The 24,279-nt window shown below is 44.3% G+C and overlaps 1 protein-coding gene across 6 annotated transcripts in view; it reads left to right on the top strand.

Annotated features, from left to right (window-relative positions):
- ANKS1A (ankyrin repeat and sterile alpha motif domain containing 1A) overlaps positions 1–24,279 on the top strand; it is a 599,988-nt gene that overhangs the window by 327,988 nt on the left and 247,721 nt on the right. For all 6 annotated transcript variants that reach the window (XM_063954919.1, XM_063954917.1, XM_063954921.1 and 3 more), the window contains one exon: positions 21,332–21,433. In XM_063954919.1, coding sequence (XP_063810989.1) covers positions 21,332–21,433 — 102 coding nt within the window. The remainder of the gene's footprint in view (positions 1–21,331; positions 21,434–24,279) is intronic.

Below are 24,279 nucleotides of genomic sequence, written 5' to 3'. Positions count from 1 at the left end.
TGTGACAGTAAGCACTGACCTAATGAATCCAGCCGGAGACCAGGATCAAGCGGCCAGGCCGATGCAAGAACTGGCAGCCCGACTAGAACATCAGGAGGCTGCACAGGGCCACATCATCCGCTGTCTCCAGGATCTCTCTACTCGGCTGGATGGGATTCAGACAACTCTCCATGGATCAGGCGCGTCTGGTGCGTCAACCACAGTGACTCCAGCTATAACCCCACCCACCTTACCCATTTCTGCTCCACGTCTTCATCTTCCAACGCCAGCAAAATTTGACGGATCTCCAAGATTCTGCAGGGGATTTCTCAACCAGTGTGAGATTCAGTTTGAGCTACAACCTGGCAATTTTCCCAGTGACCGTACAAAAATTGCCTACATTATTTCTCTTCTCAGTGGCTCAGCCCTTGATTGGGCATCACCGTTATGGGAGAGGTCCGACACCCTGCTATCTTCCTACACTGCCTTCATGTCAACATTCAGGCGCATCTTCGACGAGCCAGGCCGGGTAACCTAAGCTTAATCCGAGATTCTCCGTTTACGCCAGGGGTCACGTACTGTAGGACAATATCTGATACAGCTCCAGATCCTGGCATCCGAACTGGCATGGAACGACGAGGCCCTGTATGCTGCATTCTGGCATGGCTTATCTGAGCGTATTAAAGATGAGTTAGCTACCAGAGACTTACCTTCTTAGTTAGATGAGCTAATCTCACTCTGCACGAAAGTTGATTTACGTTTCAGAGAGAGAGCAACTGAGCGTGGAAGATCATCTGCTCCAAAATCTTCTGCTCCTCCTCCTCGTCAACTGTCACCATCTAAAGATGAGCCCATGCAACTTGGCCGTTCCCGTTTAACTCCTGCTGAGCGCCGAAGACGTCTCTCCGAGTTTCTCTGTCTCTATTGTGCAGCTCCGTCTCACACCATTAATGCCTGTCCCAAACGTCCGGGAAACTCCAAATCCTAGCTCGCCAAGGAGAGGGCCGGCTAGGAGTAATGATCTCCTCTCCATCTCCTCAAGATTGTAATCTCCCAGTCTCGCTTCAAGTTGCTCAACGTTATCGGAACGTCATTGCCCTCCTTGATTCCGGAGCAGCTGGGAACTTTATTACCGAAGCCTATGTTAAACGGTGGTCCCTACCCACCGAGAGACTTCCTTCGTCCATTTCTTTAACTGCCGTGGATGGCAGCAAAATTTTTGATGCAGTTATTTCTTTAAGGACTCTACCAGTTCGTCTGAGAGTGGGAGTTCTTCATTCCGAACTTATTTCTTTTTTAGTGATTCCAAGAGCCACACATCCTGTGGTCCTGGGCCTTCCATGGCTCCGTCTTCACAATCCTACAATTGATTGGACGACTACGCAAATCCTGGCATGGGGTTCCTCCTGTGCTGAGACATGTTTGTTTAAAGTATTGCCTGTCTGTTCTTCCTCCCCCAGGTCGTCTGATGTTCCACCTCCTCCATATCAAGATTTCACGGATGTGTTCAGTAAAGCTTCTGCTGATATCCTTCCTCCTCATAGAGAATGGGACTGTCCGATTGATCTCGTTCCAGGGAAGGTTCCACCTCGAGGCCGAACTTATCCGTTGTCTCTGCCTGAGACGCATTCTATGGAGGAATATATTAAAGAGAACCTAGCAAAGGGGTTCATTCGACCTTCTTCTTCTCCAGCCGGCGCAGGCTTCTTTTTTGTAAAAAAGAAAGATGGTGGTCTGCGGCCGTGCATCGACTACAGAGGTTTGAACGACATTACCATCAAGAACCGTTATCCTTTACCCCTGATTACTGAGCTCTTTGACAGAGTTAGCGGAGCTACCATCTTTACAAAGCTGGACTTGCGAGGTGCATACAATCTCATCCGGATCCGTGAGGGTGACGAGTGGAAGACCGCCTTTAACACCCGTGACGGACATTATGAGTACCTCGTCATGCCCTTCGGATTGAGCAATGCTCCAGCTGTCTTCCCGCATTTTGTCAATGAGATCTTCAGAGACATTCTATACCATCATGTCGTGGTCTATCTAGACGATATCCTCATTTTTGCCAACGATTTAGAGGAACATCGTTTTTGGGTTAAAGAGGTTCTGTCCCGTCTCCGTGTCAATCATCTCTATTGCAAATTAGAAAAATGCGTCTTTGAAGTCAAGTCCATTCCGTTTCTAGGGTACATTGTGTCCGGTTCCGGACTAGAGATGGATCCTGAGAAACTACAAGCAATCCAAAATTGGCCGGTACCCTTAACCCTCAAAGGGGTCCAGAGGTTCTTAGGGTTCGCCAACTATTACCGAAAGTTTATACGAGACTTTTCCATCATTGTGGCGCCTATTACTGCTTTCACTAAGAAGGGTGCTAACCCGTCCAAGTGGTCTGAAGAAGCCATGCAAGCATTTCATCTTTTAAAACAAAGGTTCATCTCTGCGCCTGTTCTGAAACAGCCTGACATCGACTCTCCTTTCATCTTAGAGGTGGATGCCTCCTCCGTTGGAGTAGGAGCGGTGTTATCTCAGAGGGCTAAAGATGGCCATTTACACCCTTGCAGTTTCTTCTCCCGGAAGTTCTCCCCAGCTGAGCGCAACTATGCCATTGGCGACCAGGAGTTGCTAGCCATCAAGCTCGCTCTAGAAGAGTGGAGGTATCTGTTGGAGGGAGCTTCTCATTCAATCACCATACTTACAGACCACAAGAACCTTTTATACCTGAAGGGCGCACAATGTCTCAACCCTCGTCAGGCCAGATGGGCACTTTTCTTTTCCAGGTTCGACTTTAAACTCCAGTTCTGTCCGGGCTCTCAGAATCGCAAGGCCGATGCCCTTTCCCGCTCATGGGAGCAAGAAAATGAGTCAGAGTCTTCAGACAAGCATCCTACTATAAATCCGTTGGCATTCTCCACGGTAGGGATGGACTCTACGCCCCCATCAGGGAAAAGTTTTGTGAAGCCGATGCTAAGGAAGAAGCTCATGCATTGGGCCCATGCTTCCCGTTTTGCCGGACATACAGGTATCCAAAAAACCCTGGAGTTTATCTCTAGGTCCTATTGGTGGCCAACTCTGAAAAAGGACGTCTTGGAGTTTATTGCATCTTGCCCAAAGTGTGCTCAACATAAAGTATCCCGCCAGTCGCCTGCGGGGCAACTGGTTCCACTATCCGTTCCCCGTCGACCATGGACCCACTTGTCGATGGATTTCATTACAGACTTACCCATGTGCAACAAGTTCAATACCATCTGGGTGGTAGTTGACCGGTTCACCAAGATGGCACACTTCATTCCTCTCACCGGTCTTCCGTCAGCTTCCAAGTTGGCTCAAGTATTCATACAAGAGATCTTCCGACTCCACGGTCTTCCTGAAGAAATTATCTCAGATCGAGGAGTTCAATTCACAGCCAAATTCTGGCGAAGTTTATGTCAAGTCCTCCAAGTCAAGCTAAAGTTTTCCACGGCTTACCATCCTCAGACCAATGGTCAAACCGAGAGGGTGAATCAGGACTTGGAGGCCTTCCTCCGCATCTATGTGTCCTCCTCTCAAGATGACTGGGTTCAATTACTTCCCTGGGCCGAGTTCTGTCATAACAACCAGTATCATTCTTCATCTTCTTCAACACCATTCTTCACTAACTTTGGATTCCACCCTAAAGTCCCTGAGTTCCAACCGCTTCCAGCAACTTCTGTCCCCGCAGTGGATATCACCTTGCATCAGTTTGCCAATATCTGGAAGAGCGTACGATCAGCTCTGCTCAAGGCATCGTTCAGGTACAAGAAGTTTGCGGATAAGAAGCGTCGAGCAGTTCCTGCTCTCAAGGTGGGTGATCGGGTATGGTTATCCACGAAGAATTTGAGGTTAAGAGTTCCCAGTATGAAGTTTGCACCTCGCTATATCGGTCCTTTCAAGATTGAACAAGTGATCAATCCTGTTGCTTACAGACTCCAGTTGCCTCCCTTCTTAAAAATACCCAGGACATTCCATGTTTCCCTGTTGAAACCGCTGATCTTGAATCGGTTTCATTCCTCACTTCCTCCAACTCCGAAAGTCCAAACTCAACGAGGCGTTGAGTATGAAGTGGCCAAGATCCTGGACTCACGTCACCGTTACGGTCAACTACAATATCTTATTGACTGGAAAGGTTATGGTCCCGAGGAACGTTCATGGACCAATGCTTCTGATGTCCATGCTCCTGCCTTGGTCCGGAGATTCCATTCCAAGTTTCCTCAAAAGCCAAAGAAGTGTCCTGGGGCCACTCCTAAAGGGGGGGGTGCTGTCCCGATCCGGGTATCTGGACGCCATTTCTTACCCATCAGATGCCTCTTAAGGCTGGCTCAGCGCTCCAGGACCGGATTCCATCTGTTATCCTGATGTGTACATTCCTGTATCCTCTCCTGTCACTCTGGGACGCTGTCACAGTAAACGCCATATTACACCTGGCATGGCGTCTCCCGCGGCCTCCGCCGCCGTCCCTGAACTTCTGCATGCAGAGTGTCTGAGTGGCGATTACGTCAGCCGCGGCCTCCGCTGTGTCCGCGTGGTTGGATGTGCATCTGTCAGCCTGGCGCCTCCTGTCTCCGGTGGCCGGCGCCGCCATTACTGTTTTCATTACCACATGGATTACAAACCAAACTTCCCTCCAAGTGTCTGCATGGGCGCAGCCATCTTGGATTCTGTCAGCTGATCATTTCCACCAATCTGTTCTCAGTATTGATAATCTGCATAATTGCCTAGCCAATCCCTTCCTTGCTGCAGGTATAAATACACTGTGCCTGAGCAAGGAAGGCGTCAGTGCTTTGGTTGTCAAACCTAGTTCCTGTTTGTCTCTCTCCTGTGATTGTCTTCCAGGTTCCAGCTCCTGTCTCAAGACTTCCACCATAGAGACCCGCACCAGCATTCCACCTGCGGTGTAGCCTGACTCTCCAATCCATTGTGGATTCATCTGTTTCCAGCTACAACATTACCTGCTTCCAGCTCAGCTTCCAGCAGAGTACAGCTTCCCTTAAAGGGCCGGTGTCCTTTCTACACTTTACCACTCTCCACCGGTATTATTATTTCTCCGCTCTCAAGTTCTACATTTCAGTTCATATTTCATCGCTCCCAAGTTCATTTATTATTTAACTGGTTCCAGCCAGTATCCACTCCGTGCTAACAACAGTCTGGTTCCAGCCAGTATCCACAGCAGCTGTTTTATCTTCAGCAACCCAGCTTTTCCTGGAACACCAGCTGGCACAATCCTGGGTTATCTCCATTGCTACAGTCGGGCCTGGTAAGGACTTTCCATCTAGAAGATCATAAGAACTATCTCACACTACCAGTGCCCTGTGGCTCCTGCCATCCTGTAGTACCCAGGAACTGTATTTATTCTTTGCTGACTTTTACGTTTTCTTTTACTGCTGCTGTGTTGCGGAGTTGTCATAATAAACATCATTGACTTTTATCCAAGTTGTCGTGGTCACGCCTTCGGGCAGTTATTATTCATGTTACTTAAATGTCCAGGGGTCTGATACAACCTCCCAGGTTCCGGTACATCTCAGCCCCTACAACTGAGGCTGCCTCCCGTCAGCTCAGGCCCTCAGTTGTGACAGCCTGTGGACGGTATGGAGTGTGCAGCTTGCTATCAATTCCCATCAATTTACACATTCCTTGAAAGACATCACCTGTAAAATGGGTACCCCTATCACTTTCAATTATTCTAGGGATACCATATCTACATACAAATTCCTGCACAATTTTCTTAGCAGTAAACATGGCGGTATTTGTGGCCGCAGGAAATGCTTCGACCCAATTTGAGAAAACATCTATACAAACAAGTACATATTTCAAATTTCGACAAGGGGGTAATTGAATGAAGTCAATCTGTATTACCTGGAAAGGGCCGCCTGCAGGTGGGATATGAGATGGTTCTGTTGGTATTGCTTTTCCGATGTTCTTTCTCAAACAGGTAAGGCATGACATTGCTCTCTTACTTGCATGAGATGAAAATCCTGGGGCGCACCAATATGCTCTTACCAACTTGCACATTCCTTCCTTGCCCAGATGAGTCAGCCCGTGAGCTGCCTCAGCTAAACATGGAAGATATGCTCTGGGGGCCACCGGTTTACCATGTCCATCTGTCCAGAGTCCTGAGGACTCCTGGCCATATCCCTTTGCCTTCCAGACTGCCTTTTCCTGTGTGGAACACAAATTTTGCATTTCACACAACTTCTGTATATTGATGGTATTAAATACCATCAGTTGTGTGGTGTCTGTCTGTCTGGGGGTCCCAGCTGCTAACTTAGCTGCTTCGTCTGCTCGGCTGTTACCAAGTGATACTGGGTCTTGGCTATATGTGTGTGCTTTACACTTGATAACAGCCACTCTGTCGGGTTCCTGTATCGCTGTTAGAAGCCTTTTGATGTGAGCTGCATGCGCTACCGGTGTACCAGCTGCCGTCATGAAATTTCTGAGGCGCCATAGGGCTCCGAAATCATGGACTACCCCGAATGCGTATCTAGAGTCGGTGTAGATATTGGCTGATTTGCCCTTAGCCAATTCACATGCTCTGGTTAGGGCGACCAGTTCAGCAACCTGGGCTGAGTGAGGTGGGCCTAGTGGTTCCGCTTCTATGGTGCCTTGGTCATCTACGACTGCGTATCCAGTACACAAGTCTCCAGAGTCTGACTGTCTATGACAACTACCGTCCGTGTAGAAAGTTAGATCTACATCTTCCAGTGGATTGTCACTGATGTCAGGCCTTGCGGTAAAATTTTGGGTCAAATATTCCATACAATCATGTGTGTCTTCCTTTGTGTTAAATTCTCCTTCCCCACCACTCTCATCCTCCACCCTTTGTGCCTGTCCAGGCACACCTGGGAGATATGTTGCAGGATTTAATGCACTGCATCTCCTTATGGTGATGTTTACGGGGGCCATTAGTGCCAATTCCCATCTTGTAAACCGCGCTGATGAGACGTGCCTGGTTTGGGCAGAATTTAGCAAGGCTGACACTGCATGTGGTGTATGAATTGTGAGGTTGTGGCCTAGCACTACATCTTCGCTTTTCGTTACTAGCAATGCTATCGCAGCAACGCTTCGCAAGCATGTGGGGAGGGATCGCGCTACCGTGTCTAGCTGAGCGCTGTAGTATGCTACTGGCCTGCTGGCATCACCGTGCTTTTGGGTTAAGACTCCTGCCGCGCAACCAGCACTTTCTGTTCCGTACAGCTCAAAGGGTTTCCCATAGTCTGGCATACCTAATGCTGGTGCCTGCGTTAGGCACTGTTTAAGTCTCTCAAATGCCAACTCGGACTCGTCTGTATGCGAAATCCGATCAGGTTTGTTTGAGGAGACCATCTCCTGCAAAGGTAACGCTAGAATGGAAAACCCTGGGATCCAGTTACGGCAATACCCACACATTCCTAAAAATGTTCTGATCTGTTGCTGGGTTTGTGGCAGAGTCATGTCTCTAATTGCTTGAATTCTATCAGCGGTCAGGTGTCTCAGTCCTTGTGTTAGACAGTGTCCCAAATATTTTACCTTAGTTTGGCATAATTGCAACTTGTCTTTGGAAACCTTGTGTCCTGTGTCTGAAAGATGAAACAGGAGCTGTTTCGTATCCTTCAGGGATGCTTCCAATGAATCAGAACACAGTAGTAGATCATCCACGTACTGTATTAATACTGATCCACTCTCTGGTTGGAAAGACTGTAAACAATCATGCAAAGCCTGGGAAAAGATACTTGGACTGTCTATGAAACCTTGTGGTAATCGAGTCCATGTGTATTGGACTCCTCTGTATGTGAATGCAAACAAATATTGGCTGTCAGGGTGCAGAGGTACCGAAAAGAAAGCGGAGCAGAGGTCAATAACAGTGAAAAATTTCGCAGTGGGAGGGATTTGCATAAGGATGACAGCTGGATTTGGCACTACGGGGAACTGACTCTCAACTATTTTGTTAATCCCCCTTAGATCCTGCACTAGCCGGTAACCCCTCCCCCCACTCTTTTTAACAGGGAAGATGGGACTATTGGCAGTGCTGGACGTTCTTACCAGAATGCCCTGTTGTAACAAGCGCTCTATTACGGGATACACTCCTAACTCCACCTCTGGCTTCAGAGGGTACTGTGGGATTTTTGGAGCTATCCTACCATCTTTTACTTGTACAACTACCGGAGCTACGTTTGCCATTAATCCAGTGTCCTGTCCATCTTTAGTCCAAAGTGACTCTGGTATTTGGGATGTCATTTCCTCTACTTGGGATGGAGTCCTATTTGTCATAATGGTATGTGACATTAATTTTGACGGGGAGTCTAACATGTCTCGCACTTCCTGAGCGTGATTCTCAGGTATGTCCAAGAATACACCTTCAGGAGTACAATAAATGACGCACCCCATTTTGCACAATAAGTCTCTTCCCAGGAGATTAGTCGGTGCCGATGCAGCCAGCAAAAAAGAATGCTTGGTATGTAACGGCCCTACTGTAATCTCGGCTGGTTTGCTAACAGGGTAGTGCTGGACTACTCCTGTTACTCCTATGGCTGGAATTGTCTTACCAGTGGTTCTCATGCCCACTGTCGAATTTATCACTGATTTGGCCGCCCCTGTATCTACAAGAAAGTTTAATGATTTACCAGCTACATTGATTGCAATTTCGGGTTCACTTCCAAGATTTGCAATCAATTTTACTGGCTGCAGATTACAGGTATGGCCACACCCCTATTGGGTATGGTGACCTCCCTGAATCCCGCTGGCAGCAACTGCTTGTGAAGGGGTTAAATGGGAACTGCCAGTGGCTTGCCAGTCTCTGTTCGGGGGGTATCTTTTTGTTTCCCCTGTATGTGGCTCATAACTCCGTCTCTGCGGACCCTGCTCCCAATGTTGTGTGTCGTGTCGTTGTCTAGGGGGTTGATATGAGTTTTGTGAATTTTTCACTCTACAGTCTCGTGCCATGTGTCCCTTTCTATGACAAGAAAAACAAGTTACCACATTTGACTTACCCACAGGGTTTGGTGATTTATACAAAGGCTGCCTTGTGGTCAGGGCCTGTATACTTACGGCCATTAACTTATCACCTTGGGACTCCCTGTGTCGGGTGATATTCCGGTCGTGATCAATAGCAGCCTCTCTCAAAGTAGCCACCGACGGACCTCGCCAACATGGTTGCGTGGTCTGTACTCTTGTCTTTAATGTCTCTTTTAACCCATCCATTAGTACAGATACTGCTACTTCTCGATGGTTTATGTTTGTTTTAATGTCCTCTATACCTGTGTACTTTGCCATTTCTAGTAATGCCCTGTGAAAATATTCTGCAGCAGTTTCTGACTCTTTCTGTCTAATGGAGAAAATCTTGTTCCACTTAACTACTGCTGGGAAATACTCCTTTAACTGTAAACTTATTCTTTTTACGTTATCTTTGTTGTACACATCTGTAAGAGGTACATCCTGATCTAATCCACAGTCAGCCAAAAAATTGAGTTGCGTCGACATTTGAGGGTAAACATGCCCTCAGCAATACCTGCCAGTCTTTGTTATTGGGCTCTAAAGTGTTCCCTAGGTCTCTGATGTATTTCTGGCTAGCAACTAAATCTTTTCTAGGATCAGGGAATTCAGACACTATGGTTCTTAATTCCATTCGGGAAAATGGGCTGTACATGGCAATGTTCCTAACAGGAGTGATTCCTGTCGTGTCAGTTTTCCCATTTGGCACTGCTATTACCCTAACAGGATTAAGTCTACTAACATCACTCTGTGTAGGTTCTACTGCCTGTGGTGAAATGGTTTCAGCATAGTGTATGGTGCCGTACTTACCTGTAGATACGACCTCACCTATCCCTCCGCTAGGGGCTTTTGTTACTAATCTCGTGGGTGGAGCCGTGCCTACTGTTGTCTCTGCTATGGTGGCTGCTAGAGAGAGCGCCGATATTGTTGCCGATTCGTCCTCTTGATCACACTCCTGGGGAAAGTTCAAAACAGGGTACAACTTGCACGGGTTAATACTTGCATTGGTTAACTTATTAACATTTACACAGTTGCTAAGTGTTTGTTTGTTACACCCTAATGCGTCATTCTCCGCAACCAATTTCTCTCCTGATATGTATGGTGGCGGCGGGGCCGTCGCTATCAATTTTTTGATAGGATTAGATCCTGCCGCCAGAGCCAATCCTCTCTGTATTTCACCCTCCTGTTGCCATAACTGTAAATAATCATAATGTTGGATTCGTCTCTTTGTTGATTTAATGAGACATATCCTCCTCCTTAAATTTTGCAACACTTCTGGGCTAAAGCTACCTACTCTTGGGAATTTCTCCCCGTCATGCACTGTCATTCTCTCCCATTCATCACATAAAACCTCTGTATGTGAACCATATTTTTCACACATTACGTACCTTGCCGACCCGACTGGTCGGTTCACTGAATCAACCCGAACCGAGGTTGATCGCCCCCTTCCTGAACAATTGGCCCCCATAACTTGCAGGCGTTGCTTTCACCACCTCTGACCTTATTTCAGGGTCTTCAGCGAACCCTTACAAAAACCAAAATGTTCACGATAGGCTGACGGTGGCGGTTTACCGAGTACCCCACTCACTCGCCCACGCCGACCAATACGACCCACACACTGCCTTAGTGCTGGCGTACTCGACCCAGGGCCCCTATGAACCTCTATTTACTGAAACATGCGAGGGATATCCGCAGAACACTTACTCTTTCCAGTAACTATTGGTTGTTGGACAATTCCTGAGTGACCAGCGAACTTCCCTTCAGAAAATAAAAAATTACACAAATCACATCAGAGTGTACAAATAGTTTTATGACCGGGATCGTACACAAATGGTACTGGTCAGATTAACTAATGTACACAATTACGTGCGGTACAATCGTTCAGCACATAAGCAACTAATCTTATGTGCTGAGCGACCAGTGGAATCGAAAATTTCGGCTGCGAATTCCTTCAGCCAGAGCTTTATTGGCCTATATGGGTTTTGCACCAACCCCCTGGGTTGTGCCCTTTTCTCTTTTATGGCAGACTTCTTAGTCTGCTGTACCTGGACCTCCTGGTCTGTACCTCCTGGTCTGTAGTATGACCTCCTGGTCTACTATACTCTACTGCTCAAATTTTATATTTAACAAGGGATGCCTCCCTCGCCACCATGTACGACACTTACATGCATGTACCTCTGCGAGAACTCGACTTCTTGTGGTTCAACCTGTAAAATTGTATAAACTTATATATACAAAACACTCACTCACCACACGTACACTTTTGCTTCTATTTCTATTTCTGCGCAGAAATTTTTCTTTAGACCAGATGTGTTGTGAATTTGGAGAAGGATCTGTTAATCTAAATTTCGGACACTAAAATAGATTTTGCGCTATTTATCGCCTGATGCGCTACTTATCGCCTGTTGCGCTATTTATCGCCTGTTGCGCTATTTAAAAATCAACACTGTCGTGTGACTTGAGTTACGTGGGCGTACCCAGACGCTCCGTTGCGTAATTTACGCTGCGTGCGTCGGCCTTGGCGTACGCGAGTCTCAGCCCTTTGTTAGAGACACGTGTACACAAAACCAATGTCCACCGCAACACAACTAACACTTTTATCAATGTAGATGATCCTTGATCGTCTACCGCGCAACACACCAATCTCTCCTTTTACCTTAGGTAGAGTTGCATGTGGGTTTTACACTTTAACTATGAAATAGCGAAAAATCTCTCTTAGCACGTTTTATCAATTATAAAATGGCAAACAGGAGAGTGATATATGAAAATACACGAATGAAAAAGAAATGCAGATATGTGCGTGTGTACGCAAGACAGAAATAAACAGTTTTAAAAGACACTAGCGTGTTGTTCTTACCTCCGGTTCCCGGATTCCTTCAGCACCCTTTACTAAGCGAAGCAGACGCTTATCCCGTCAGCACTGCGAAGAATATGATCTCCCGCCCTTTGCTGATGGATAATGTCTGCTGAAATTACCTAGCAGAGATATGTGAAGGACAGGACGAGCCGCCAATTGATAAAGCTAAATATTTATCTTATATAAAACCCTTTATGAGGTCTAAGAACACTGTACGCTATTTACGTATGGAGTACCATAAGGGTACGCTCGTTGCGTAATGATCGCTTAGCCGTGGTCGAGACGCTCAAGCGTCACGTTCGCTCACGGCCAAGAGATCACAGGCAGGCACGCTATTGGCTGCCAACTAACGTAATGATTCGCTATAGCGTAGCGGACGCTCGGGACCACGAGGAGATCACCAGCGGCGCTGACGCTCACAATGTTAAACCTTTATATCTAAACCATAAACAATGTAATATGCAGTAAAACCTTAGTGTAGAGATAGGGTGTAGATGCAACACAGTGTAACCTTATTAACTTAAAAGCTGTTAGAGCGTCACCGACGCTCTGAGAATACTTAACACTATAAGAAATACACAGATACCGTGCTTAGGGTCCAACGCCTAATATATATATTATGAATGTTATACTTGCAAAAGAATTAATACAATACAAGTCATACACTACAATATAACATAGACTACCTAACCAGATAATTACACAGGAAATACAATACAATACTATTACGTTTAAGAGAGTACGAGAGAAAGAAGAGAAGAGAGAGAGAGAGAGATATGGCCCATAACAACAAGAAAGACAATATGATTGCGGAGAAAACTTACGCACAAGGGGAACGATCGCATGCGCCTCTGGACATCCAGCTCCCGATTTTCAGCAATGATAACCGTTGAAGAGTGAGCTGGATGTGATCGGCTTGTCTATTTATGCCCCACACACAATACAATTCAATGGTCCCTACAATCTCATTGTTCATTGGACACAGGAATTCCTCCTCGCATTATAACAAAAGGTCATAGGTTGATTCATACAGGTGGGCTGTGACGATTTCCAACTGCTCAGGTGGGTGGGGAACTGGGTTTCCCGCCGCATGGATAAGTAAGTGCAAATAATAGTAAATGGGCATAAACTTCTTATGTCCATAACTATTCGCACGAGCGATTAATCCGCTTCAAACCAACACCGGAATATTGCTAATTAAATACTCTTCCAATGGATACTAAACACCACAGTATTACTCCTGTCTGACCCTTCGTATCAAACAAAGAGGGATTTCTCTGTCCATGAACATGCTACATTAACCAAACTTTCAGAATCTATCAAAGGGACCATGATCTACAAAATACATTATATAGTGGAAATATGTAACGAAAGAGTCGCCCGCTAGACGCATACAATCTCTACCGTAAATGCGCATACCGTGCGCCTGCGGGTGCCCGCAACAGCGAGTATGCGCATGCACGGGAGAGCGCACGCATGCGCAGCAGGGACACATATGAGGTGCAAATATGGCAGTGTGCATCGTGATATTTTTCTGACTTTGACAATCCTAAATAGGATCACCTGGGAATTAAACTTCTGTATGGCACAAATATCTTGCACCCACTATCCACATTGGTGCACACTTCATAGTGGAGAATTTAATCATGCATGTGGGGAAAAATTTTTATCCAGGGAGCATATGTACATTCCAGTACTAGTGTGGGACTTTAAAGGATATAGCAATCCTAGTTTTATTATCTATCAGCCCACATATATCGGACCTTTTATTGGTCCTATTTTAACAGACTGAAAGTATAGAGAATATAATTTCCCTTAGGGGTGTAGCAGCCCCACTTATAGTATGGTGTTCGTCTGTATGAATCAAAATCACATCCTGCTAGAATGTACACCTCACTATATCAGAACAGATTGGTCTTACTGTCTGATGTTAAATTCTGTCTAATGTTAAATTATCCAGGGAGCATGTACATTACAGTACTGGTGTGGGACTTGATTTTATTATCTATCAGCCCACATATCTCGGACCTTTTTTCCTGGTCCTATTTTAACAGACTGCGAGTATAGAGAATATAATTTCCCTTAGGGGTATAGCAACCCCACTTGTGGTACAGTATTCGTCTGTATAGATCAAACTCACGTTCTGCTAGAATGTACACTTCAATATATCAAACAAATTGGTTTTACTGTCCAATGTTGAATTCATTAGAAAATATAAAGAATTTTAGAGATATAGCAATCCCATTACAAATATGGAATAACCCCCATGCATTAGTGTTAGAAGTAATTCAAATATCTTCTATGGTAATACGTATATAAAAATAACTTCACAGTGATATCTTAAATCCAATGGGCTATAGTGTCTGTGTCTCCCACCCACTAGTGTCTTTTCTTACATCAGGGGAGAATTATATATAATTCCCATACTATAAGTATTGCTGTGTGTCCTGATCCACATAAATATATTTGCAGTCTTTATATCTGAATATATGCTTTCAAATAAGGCTGTCTCTGCATCCTATTGAACCATATAGCTGCTAATTGGCTCTTTACTATTGCCACTTAATGCTATAGTATGCTATATTTGATATTATACCTGTCAGGGCTAGTTGGACTGTGAAGGAAATTACACTCTGTCAATATTATATTAGACACTGTGAGCTGAGCAGCCTTGTCAAAGTTTACAAAAGTAGCTATTCCAATACCCTGCTAAATCCTGCAGCTGTCTTATGACTCATAGATGTTGACACTTTGTCTGTTACAGTGTAACGGAACTCACGCTGCTCCTATCTGAGCCACTTATTTTACTATGAGAATCAGTCTATCAATAGACATGATGGAATGGAGACAGCATTATTAGTGGCTATGGCAGCTAATACAATGTATCAAATTATGTGGACAGATTACAGGGCCCTATTGGTATCTGTCAGTTGATAAAATGTATCAGTCTTGTGTGGGCACAATAACATACACAGTGCTGTTAATATCTTGTACAGGATCTAATTTTCAGATTGAACTCTGGCTATTGTATATAAGCAAAAAAATATGTATGTATGTATAAATCAATTATATCATCAGTGGTGATTACCAGATACTAATATGAATATCTCATTATTAATTATGTACATTGGATTCACTAAAGCCCAGTGTGATTTCTCTATCAGTAGGAGCTTACAGCTATCGTCACACAATGTTTCAACATTTATATTTCTAAGCATTTAAACCATCAGGTATGTATGACTGATATTCTGCAGCTTAAAGTTTTCTCTCCATCACAGGGAACTAACAACTGACACTAAACATTGTAAATGCGTTTGTATTATAACATCATTGTACTAAACACACGCGGACACGCGTGTTTCACTGCACTAATGGCAGCTTCGTCAGGGAGCAACAAGAGCGCCTCTCCAGAGCATAAATAAATCAGGTTTGTGTGGTCCAATCAACGTCTCACTACAGATCATGTGAGACTACCAGCCTATCGCCATTCAGTATATCCCGGTGAGTCACATGCCGCCACCAACCAATAGGTCGCGGTCATGTGACATCACTCTCTAATCACAGTGCGCACAGTGATCCGTAGTGTTTCTTTATGGACGGGGGTTTCGTTATCCTCCCGCCCCGGTAACTGTATACATTTACACAAGCCGTTTAGCTGATAAAGACAAAGTCTCTGTTTATTAATTCCGAGGTTTTACTGTGCTACACCATCTTCTAAAATATTAATTAGTCCATCCCATCCAGTCGGCCCTTCATATCTATACATCCCTTCCGATCATTATATGAATATATACAGGTTACAGGGTCAGTACATTGATATCAGATCCTGTCCTATATGTGACCCGGAATCTGTATATCTCATAACAGAACCCTATCTAGTGTAGGGATATACTGCAATTGCTTGTTAAGATTTATTTCAGTGTCCCACTCAAACAAACTTGTTGTCACAAGAGGTTATTCCTTCCCTCAAGGATAGAGAATTAAAAAGTATATGTATATATGCATATCTCCTCAACCTTTCATAAATGATATATGTTAATGATATATTCTTTATGGAATTACAATTGAAATATATTAGGAAGGTTAATGCCCATTCACAAATACAGAGTGCATAGGAGTATAATACTGTAGATCACTTGTATGCTCTTAAAAGTCCAATAATCGGACAATAATGTTTGGTTCCACATAAAGATAAATCTATTCCAGGGGTAGATATTTAAGTAGAACATCCAAATACTTTTAAAAATGATGTCACATTCTACCAGATCAATGCACACTCAGTTCATTGGCTTGAGAAGCTGTTCCAAGTATCCACATGGTCCTTTTTGCACACATTTATGAAGAAGGTGCTGTGTACTCAACTTCATAAACATACCAACCTAAAGAGGCAGTTCTTGGACATCCTATGATCCAGTATCTACCAAGAGTCTTCCTCAAGACTCTTAAGGAAGTCCCGAGAATCGACGGGACGAAACGCGTTGACGTCACTTCTTGGAGTATCGCCCGATTTAAACACATTAGCTCCAACGCTCTTGCCGCTCCTGTTGCTGTGCCGCCTACTGTGGTCTCCGGCCGCTCCTGCTGCCGCATCGTTCACTGTGGTCTCCTGCCGCCGTGTTGCTCGCTGTGGTCTCCTGCTGCTTCTGTTGCCGTGCCGCACATTGTGGTATCCAGCCGCTCCTGCTGCCGTGCTGCTCATTGTGGTCCTCAGTCAATCCGACTGCCGTGCCACCTACTGTCCGGAAGCCTGCAAAAGTACCTGCCAGGATAAGATCCCTGCACTAGTGCTAAGTGCCGGCGGAGGAATTACACACTCAGATGGGTAACTATTAAATATAAACTCCCCAACACAAATCCCACTTGATCGGGTAAAAACATATTGGGAATCATCTTGTACTGGGACGCCAGTGACTGGTAGATCTGAGACTGTATCCCCTCTGTGGTTGTGAGACTTTATCGTTTCATATTGCAGGCAGCAGTACACGCTACGATTAATTAGCGGCTGTTCTGAGTGACATTGAGTGTTTTTATAAAGAGCTAATTACCTTTACAATTTGAATATTATTGGCTTAATCACTTGCCAATTTTATTGGTCTTTTACTGAGCTTTTATTTATGGCATAATTGTGCTAATGTAGGTTTTGATTATTGTGTGATAAGTGTCATTATTGTGGCTGCTACAATTGTTTCAGCATTTTAATAAATTGTAACAATGTATGTGCTCTAGTAAATGTTTGTACTTTTAAACAAGTCTCTTGGATTTTTTGAGTGAAGGCAAACACCTGTTAACTATTTACTCCGGTCTGATTCACATAGCTCACTCACTTCTTGTATATATAGCTTTCCAATAAGGCTCTTGCAAAGCCTTTGTTTGTGCAGCTGGTGAATTTTGATCAGAGTGAAAGAAATACATTTTGATCATTGCGCCAAGAGTATTGGTGGTATATCCACCTTATTTTTCGTACTCCATTGCAATCCTGTATCTAGAAGTCAAGGAGCAGGGTAACCAAATAATTTCGGACCTCTAGCTGTCATTTTCAATACAGGAGAAGCACTTTGGGAGAGTGGACACAATCTTTAATAGTCCTTTATTAGCATCCAGCCGAAGGAGGGATTTCTTTTCCTGGAGCATTGGGCAGACTTCTCGTTCAGGCGCCATCTTTTTTTTGTCGTGACAGATTGCACCTGAATGAGGAGGAGGCAGCAGTGCTTAGGGGAAGGATGGTTAGAAGGTTGGAGGAGATATTTTAAACCAGGTGTCTGGGGGGAGGGATTAGAAATATTTAATGGGACAACCACAGAGAGCAGAAAGAAGGGGTACATTAAGTATAATGTGGGTGGAGAGGGGGGAGGAGTGAAATATTCAGCAATGGTAAATCAAGGTAAACAAAACTAAGCAAATGATACCAACAGTAAAACAAACAAATCAGGCAATCACTAAACTAAAGTGTATGCTTGTAAATTCAAGAAGCTTATCAGGCAAAATGGAGGAATTAGAAACGATTGCACTACATGATCAATACGATATCATAGGTATTACGGAGACATGGTGGGCGATTCTCATGACTGGGCTGCAAACTTAGATGGATATACTCTCTTTAGGCAAGATAGGGCTAACAAAAAGGGAGGGGGTATGCCTTTACGTGAAGCTGTTTTTTAAAACCGTAGTTAAGAGGACATTTACAAAGAAACAGGAGATAATATAGAGTCATTAAGGGTTAAGATATCAAGTGGGGTTAGAGGTACAAAGAAGTTATTAATAGGGACATGCTACAAACTGCTGGATATTAATGTGACTGATGAATTACAACTCTTGCTGCAAATCAAAAAAGCTGTAGGACTGGGGGAGGTCCTAATCATGGGGGAGTTTAATTATCCGGACATAAATTGGAACAATAAATCATGTGATACAGCGAGGCGAAACAGGTTCTTAAATATGCTAATAGATCAGTTCTTGTCTCAAGTAGTTGAGGAACCTACTAGAATTAAGGCTATTCTGGACCTTGTACTAACTAATAACGTGGAGATTATATTAAATACTAAAGTAAGGGAAACCTTGGGAAAAAGCAATCAAAATATGGTCACATTCGATATTAGTTTTCAAAAACATCACTATAAGGGTTCAACTGAGACTTAACTGAAACAAGCACTAAAGGAAATTGATTGGAAAACCTTGTTTCATGGAAAGAACACTGCTGAAATGTGGTTTTCTTTAAAATTTTGCTTGAAAAGTATACTCATACAGTAAGTTCATTCACATGGGCAGTAAACGCGAGAGTATTAAATTTAAACCGATGTTGCTTAATAAAAAGGATAAGGAAGTAATGGATGAAAGAGGTGTGCTCTAAAGGCGTTCAAATCTGACGGGAAAGGCGGAGTCATTCCAGTACTACAAGGAATGTAACAAAATATGCAAAAAAAAATCTGAGCAGCTAAAATAGAAACAAAGACAAATCTCTAAGTAGAGTAAAACAAACCTTAAAAAGTTTTTTATACGTATGTAAACGGGAAAAGGTTAAACAAAAAAGAGAATATAGGGCCATTAAAAGGTGAGTTGGGAGTCATTATTACTGATGACAAAGTTAAAGCTGAAATATTGATCAAATTTCTTTCTTCAGTGTTTACTAGAGAGGACCGGATGGAGGGGGCAGTGCACAACAAATGCAAGGTTAACGTCCCATTGCTAAGTAATTGTTTAAGTGAGGAAATAGTCCAGGAGAGACTAAGCAAAATTCATATAAATAAATCTCCTGGTCCAGATGGACTTCCTCTAAGGGTTCTTATAGAGCTTAACTCAGAACTAGAAATGCCTTTATATCTGATTTTCAATGCTTCAATTACAACAGGAATGGTACCAAAGGACTGGCGTATACCAGAGGTAGTGCCAATATTTAAAAAGGGGATTAAAACTCATCCTGGTAACCTATAGACCGGTAAATTTGACATCTATAGTGTGGAAAATATTGGAAGGTATAGTAAAGGATAGCATAACCTCCAAGGTAATTAATATGAACCAGCATGGTTTTGTAAGGAATAGGTCATGTCAAACTAACCTACTTAGCTGAAAATTAAGTGAGCGATAATCTTGACCAAGAGAAAGCAGTGGATGTGGTCTATTTAGATTTTGCTAAAGCCTTCGATACAGTGACTGAGACTGATTTTCAAATTAAAAGAGCTTGGTCTAGGAAACACTATTATACTTGTATAAGTAATTGGCTGGGTAACAGGGAACAGAGAGTGGTGGTTAATGAGCTGTTTTCCAACTGGGCATCAGTATTCAGTGGAATACTGCAAGGGTACGTACTCGGGCCACTTACTGTTCAACATATTTATTAATGACCTAGGAGCAGGTCTGGAGAGCAGTGTCAATTTTTGCGGATGATACTAAACTGTGTAGGCTAATTAATTCAGACGAGGGTGTTGAATCTCTACAGAACAACTTATTTAAACTAGAAGTCTGGACAAATAAATGGAGAATGAGGTTCAATATAGAAAAATTTAAAGTTATGTACTAAAAACAAACATGCATTGTATAAATTAAATGGGGAAAATGTAGGGGAAACGGTAGTTGAAAGATATTTGGGGGTGCTTATTGATAACAGACTTAGAGGGATATCCAATTAGCTGGGGCTAGCTAATTAGCCCCGATAAGCCGCGGCAAGCGCCGGCTTATCGGGGATTTTGTTTCACCTGCCTCCGGCAGGCAAAGCACAATCCCTGGAAACAGCCCGTTTTCGTCCAAAAACGGGGCTGTTTCACACGAAAACACACAGGTTTCACTGAGCCTGTGTGTTTTCAGGAGAAGGGTTTTTTTTGTTTTTTTTGTTTTTACAGGTGATCCATCTGGATAGCCTGGAAAAAAAATTGGTGAAACATCAGAAAAAAGTCAGAAAAATGGCCGTTTTTCGGACCCGATGTTTTAACAGGGATAATCGGATATCCCCTTTAGTATCGGTACACAATGTCAAAATGCAGCAATGAAGTCTAATAAGGTGTTAGCATGCATCAAAAGGGAAATTGAGACGAGGGATGAGTGGTAATTAATCCTTCAACTGTATAAATCATTGTTACGGCCACACCTTGAATACTGTGTGCAGTTCTGAGCAGCACACTATAAAAATAGATATCTTGGGACAATAACGGGTTCAGAGGTGAGCCACTAAATTGATTAAGAGGTTGGAGGCACTGGATTATCAGGAAAAGCTTACTAGGTTAGGTATGTTTACACTAGAAAATAGGCATCTAAGAGGAGACATTATTAATATTTATAAATATATAGAAGGACAATATATGGAGCGATCAGGTAATTTGTTTATTGAACAAATCTTTACAAAGGACACGCGGGCATCCTCTGAGGTTAGAGGAGAGAAAATTTCATACCCAGCGTAGGAAAGGATTCTTTACAGTAAGGGCAGTAAGGCTATGGAATTATCTGCCAGAGAAGGTCATAATGCTGGACTCAGTCAATGGGGGAGATTCAAATGTTTGAAAAGTCAGTTCGGAGTCTGTTTTTTCCTATCTAATAGACAAATAGAAAAATATCTAATAAACATTTGAATCTCCCCCAATATGTTTAAAAATGGATTAGATACGTATCTAATTGAAAAAGATATCCAAGGTTATAGCATTTAAAATGGTTGTAATTTCGAAATAACGCAAATTATAGTGTTAGATTTATAAAATAACTCCATCCGGGTCATTATAGTTAAACTATAGTTGTATACAGAATAGTGTACGATTTATACTACAGGTTGAACTCGATATTTCAACCTCATTAACGATGTTTCTATATTATGGTGTCTCTGGAATACAGATTTTTAAATGGTATTTTCTTGAGAAAGGGATACACGCCTTAGAGTTATTCTGTCGGTTTACAAACTGTTCTTCTGTTAATGTCCCTTTTTCATTTTTTTCACTTGCTCTCATGGATTTTATTGTACATAAGTCTACAATTTAAAGAATGCAAGGTTAGATGTGTAGGGGCTTGCTGTTTACTTGTACACATTCCTCATTACAGGAATTGATGTCAGCATCACAGACAACAAAGGAATGACAGCGCTGGACATTGTGCAGGAGTTGCCTTCACAGAAAAGCCAACAGATAGCTTCTCTTGTACAGGGTAAGAACTCTTTGGCACTTCCTTTTATATATTAGGAGGCATCATTTATGGTATGGGCTTGGCCACTTTCAGGCATCCCACCTCTCGATATTGTTGCCTGTTTAGCTTTTATTTGGGGTCTATTGTAAGACTGAATAGAAAATGTTGGATACAGGGAAACCTAATGTGTTTCTTTAATTGGACAGGTGCTATCAGAACTGCCACTCAGGACACAATGCTGAGGGCGACGGCATGTTTGCTACCTCATTGGCAGTGTGGGGTAAATTTGACTCGCCTTGTTCCTTTAATGCAAGCTAATAATTCTTTAGTTATTGATAGCTTTCTGCTGATCAATGATTTTTTTCCTTTTGCCCTCAAGGTTGTTAATGTAATGCTATTTATTTAGGTATTACAAGTGATTTCTTCTTTCTTATGGTGGACATATGATGCATTGGTGTTGACTGGGTGAATACAGAGGCTGGCATAGTCCCCTGAAGATTCAGCAGATTACTTAGCCGCTGACATCATTACAATATTTGACACATATGGCCAGTATACTCTGCATCAGTGGGATATTACTAACCTATGGGGGTTTCTCAAGATTTAAGCACCACATAATTTCTCTTACGTCCTAAAGGATACTGAGGTCCACATTAGTACCATGGGGGTATATATGGGTCCACTAGGAGCCTTGGGCACTTTAAGAAATCAATAGTGTGCACTGGCTCCTCCCTCTATGCCCCTCTTACCAGACTCGGTTTAGAAAATGTGCCCAGAGGAGCCGGTCACGCTTGGGAAGCTCCTGAAGGGTTTTCTACATTTATTTTCTGTTTTATTATTTTCAGCCAGGTCTGGTAGGCAACAGACTACCTGCTTCGTGGGACTTAGGAGGGAAGGGGGGGAGGGGAGGGGAACGGCCCAACCTCCCTAGGGTTAATGGTCCCATTCCCCGCTGACAGGACACTGATCTCCTGAGGGTCCTATTTGCAAGCCCCACCACGGAGAGCGTACAGACCCGCAGCATGCCGCCACCCCTAACGGAGCCAGAAGAGTGGTGAGTAGGTGGCCGGCGTCCCGGTTAGTGGGTCGCCGGCTGTGATGGCGGCATGGGGTAAGAGCGCAGCGTGCATGAAGCGCTGCGCTCCTAACCTCATGCCGCCATCTCAGCCGGCGACCCACTAACCGGGACGCCGGTCACCAACTCGCCACTCTTCTGTCTCATGCCGCCATCACAGCCGGCGACCCACTGACCGGGACTCCAGGCTTCAGGTACACTGCAGTGTCCGCTGTGAGGGGTGGCTGGAGCCACATCTATTAACTGCAAAACTGGCACTATTACAGGGGCTCTGATCCCCCACGGACATACTTCCACACCTCAGCCAGTATAAAGACTGGGAAGACCGTGCACCATTATGGGGAGGGGCCTTGCTGTGAGCGGATCCAGCAGCTCACCAGCACCATTTTCCCTCTGCAGCTTTACATGGGCAGCCTGTCAGGGAAGCGCACCTCCTACACACGGACTCCAAAGCACCTCAGTGGTACCAGGGGGTCATAGCAAAGTGTGAGTGTGTGTGTTTGGGGCGGGGGGGGGGGGGATTTGCAATAATTTAGTGTACTAAGCCCTGTTAAGGGTACTTAGTTTGCGACCCAGCTAAGTTTAATCGTTAGCTATAATGGTGCTGTGTGGCTGGCTCCACTGTACTCTGTGTCTTCCTAGAAGGGCTCTGTGTGGGTTAACTGTGCTTTAACTTTTCCTTACTGTGTGTGTTTCTTTCACATTTATCATGTCAAAGGAGTGTGTATCATGCACAGTAGAGTGTTTTTCTCAATCAGGGGGATCACTACAGTGTACTCAGGATAGTACACATTCTTAAGCTAGTGGATCTGAACCTGTATGGTTAGATTCATTAAAAGGGATGATTTCAAATTTCTCTGACGTCCTAGTGGATGCTGGGACTCCGTCAGGACCATGGGGAATAGCGGCTCCGCAGGAGACAGGGCACAAAATTTAAAAGTTTGACCACTAGGTGGTGTGTACTGGCTCCTCCCCCTATGACCCTCCTCCAAGCCTCAGTTAGGTTAAGTTAGGTTTTTGTGCCCGTCCGAGCAGGGTGCAATCTAGGTGGCTCTCCTAAAGAGCTGCTTAGAAAAAGTTTGTTAGGTTTTTTATTTTCAGTGAGTCCTGCTGGCAACAGGCTCACTGCAACGAGGGACTTAGGGGAGAAGAAGTGAACTCACCTGCGTGCAGGATGGATTTGCTTCTTAGGCTACTGGACACTAGCTCCAGAGGGACGATCACAGGTACAGCCTGGATGGGTCACCGGAGCCGCGCCGCCGACCCCCTTGCAGATGCCGAATAGAGAAGAGGTCCAGAAACAGGCGGCAGAAGACGTCTCAGTCTTCATGAGGTAGCGCACAGCACTGCAGCTGTGCGCCATTGCTCTCCGCACACTTCACACCAGCGGTCACTGAGGGTGCAGGGCGCTGGGGGGGGCGCCCTGGGCAGCAATGTAATATACCTATTCTGGCTAAAATATATCACATATAGCCCCTGGGGCTATATGGATGTATTTAACCCCTGCCAGGTTCCAAAAAAACCGGGAGAAGAAGCCCGCCGAAAAGGGGGCGGGGCCTATTCTCCTCAGCACACAGCGCCATTTTCCTGCCCAGCTCCGCTGCGAGGAAGGCTCCCAGGACTCTCCCCTGCACTGCACTACAGAAACAGGGTAAAAACAGAGAGGGGGGGCACTTATTGGCGATATTTATAATATTTGAGCTGCTATAAAGGGAACACACTTATTAAGGTTGTCCCTATATATATTTATAGCGCTTGGGTGTGTGCTGGCAAACTCTCCCTCTGTCTCCCC

The sequence above is a fragment of the Pseudophryne corroboree genome, chromosome 2 (genome assembly GCF_028390025.1).
Source record: "Pseudophryne corroboree isolate aPseCor3 chromosome 2, aPseCor3.hap2, whole genome shotgun sequence".
Lineage (NCBI taxonomy): Eukaryota > Metazoa > Chordata > Amphibia > Anura > Myobatrachidae > Pseudophryne > Pseudophryne corroboree.
The sequence above is the reverse complement of the archived record's forward strand: the minus strand, read 5'-3'. Positions and strand labels throughout refer to the sequence as shown.